At 36.4% G+C, this 2,166-nt stretch overlaps 1 protein-coding gene across 1 annotated transcript in view; it reads left to right on the top strand.

The window, feature by feature from the left end:
- The window catches only part of LOC108571563 (head-specific guanylate cyclase), a 77,684-nt gene that overhangs the window by 74,812 nt on the left and 706 nt on the right, over positions 1-2,166 (top strand). Inside the window, exons 7-11 of the mRNA XM_017933632.1 lie at positions 1-33; positions 505-643; positions 719-885; positions 988-1,131; positions 1,599-1,753. The exon at positions 1-33 is cut by the window's left edge and continues 135 nt beyond it. Of these exons, the coding sequence (XP_017789121.1) occupies positions 1-33; positions 505-643; positions 719-885; positions 988-1,131; positions 1,599-1,753 (638 nt within the window). The remainder of the gene's footprint in view (positions 34-504; positions 644-718; positions 886-987; positions 1,132-1,598; positions 1,754-2,166) is intronic.

The raw sequence follows: 2,166 nt of genomic DNA, 5'->3' as shown, positions 1-2,166 counted from the left end.
GTTATCCTGGTGGGGGAACAGGCCAGGGCGCAGGTATGATAAAACGCGTATTCCACCGTGATGGTATCGTTACCTTTATATTTATGGAATACATACGAACCTCGGTAATATTATACTTTTGATTAAAACTGATCCATTATACGCGGAACACGACGTGAAGTAGATTTCCAGCGAGCAATTTGGTCCGTTGTTCGAAATCTCGTTAACAAATCATACGGTTCAAATATTCATCGAGATTTTCAATCGACAGAAAGTGGCACTAATGAGAATCGCGTTATACATTTTTCAAGAACGCGTCTCGCTGTTCTTGGAATCTCGTTTCTCTGCGACAGAGGGCGCTAGCTTACGGAGAAAGCGTTCTAGGTGGCGCCACTATCCAACGCGGCGGCATAGATGAAACGAACGTCGATAAAGTCACTTTCTTCGATTATAAAGTTGCAAAAAAGTGTAAATACTTTCCCCAATTGATTAAATATGACAACGAGGATGCTTTTGGTTACGCAGGATGGTTTGAGAAGGCGAATGGATAAGTTAAAAAGTTCCATAGAAGAAGCAAACCTTGCAGTGTCCGCTGAGAGAGAAAAAAATGTCAGCTTGCTTCATCTTATATTCCCTCCAAATATAGCGAAACGTTTATGGTTGGGTGAGTGTTTCAACGAACATTCCGCGACGATCGGGAAAAAAGAATTTCTGGTAAAATTCGTTTTTTTCTTTCCAGGAGAAACAATCGAAGCGAAAACCTATCCAGAGGTGACAATGCTTTTCAGCGACATCGTTGGTTTCACAGAAATTTGTTCTACCGCGACGCCAATGATGGTCATCAATATGCTTCAAAACCTTTACGAGCAGTTCGATTCGTTTTGCGGTCAGTTAGATGTTTATAAGGTGAGAGTTTATCTCCATCAAATTGTTAAAAAAATACAATTTTACGAGAAACTAGATTATCGTTGAAATATCTAATTCGTAAACAATTTTCGAAAATTACAGGTGGAAACAATTGGAGATGCCTATTGCGTTGCATGCGGCCTTCATCGTAATACTTACATCCACGCGCCACAGATAGCGTGGATGGCCCTAAAAATGATCCAAGCATGTTCTCACCATTTTACTCATAAGGGTAAACCAATTAGGGTAAGAGAATATAGTCTCTGAGTTATCCAACTTTCCCTAATTATTCAATTAAATGCAACAATCTTCAATCTTCGAGCTCGTAATGAAAAAATAACATTCCGCCTGTATTTCGAGGAAATGGTATTCAATTGTTGATTATCCTCGCCTAGGTGACTATTAAAACTTTTCCCATTTGAAATATTCCCTGTCCGCGATAACAGAAAGGACGATAAGTAAACTTTTAAAGTAGGTTACGCCGGAATTAATACATCGCCCAGACCGCAACTCATTACAGAGGATATATTTTATCACCTTACATAAATTTGTCGTGTAATTGAAAATTATCATTTCACGCGTTTTGGTCATTCATTTCGTCCTACGGCTGGGTTAGGTATCTCTGTACAGTGACACAGGATAACTCTTGAATGATGTAATTACGAAATTTTTTGGGTTTAACGTGACGTGGAGATCTTCTGTTATCTTGTCAGATGCGTATTGGCATTCATACTGGAATGGCACTAGCTGGAATTGTTGGCAAGAAGATGCCAAGGTACTGCCTTTTCGGGCACAATGTTACGTTAGCGAATAAATTCGAGTCCTTAAGCGAACCACTTCGTATTCACGTTAGTCCAACGACATACATGTAAGTGACTTTTATAAAAATTTTGTAAGAATTCGAGGAATTCTGAAAAATTGACTTTCAAAGAGTTTCCGTTTTCTTTAATTTAACTCGACTTTCAGTGTAATTTTTGTGAAAACTTATAAACATTATTTATATTCTGAAAAATTGCCAAATTCGAATGGGATTCCTTTTTTTTTTAATTTAACACTACTTTCAGAGTAATTTTTATGAAAATTTATAAACATTATTTATATTCTGAAAAATTGCCAAATTCGAATGAGATATCTTCTTTTCAAAATTTATCTCTACTTTCACGGAAATTTTCATCAAAATTTATAAATTTACAAAAATTATTTATATTTACATTACTCTAAACGTAGAAATAAATTTAAAAAAGAAATTGAAGACAATTTTCATAAATGCTACTCTGAGCC

The sequence above is a fragment of the Habropoda laboriosa genome, unplaced genomic scaffold (assembly GCF_001263275.1).
Source record: "Habropoda laboriosa isolate 0110345459 unplaced genomic scaffold, ASM126327v1 scaffold40, whole genome shotgun sequence".
In the NCBI taxonomy this organism is placed as follows: Eukaryota; Metazoa; Arthropoda; class Insecta; order Hymenoptera; family Apidae; genus Habropoda; species Habropoda laboriosa.
Note: the sequence above shows the minus strand (reverse complement) of the source record. Positions and strands in the feature narration are given on the sequence as shown.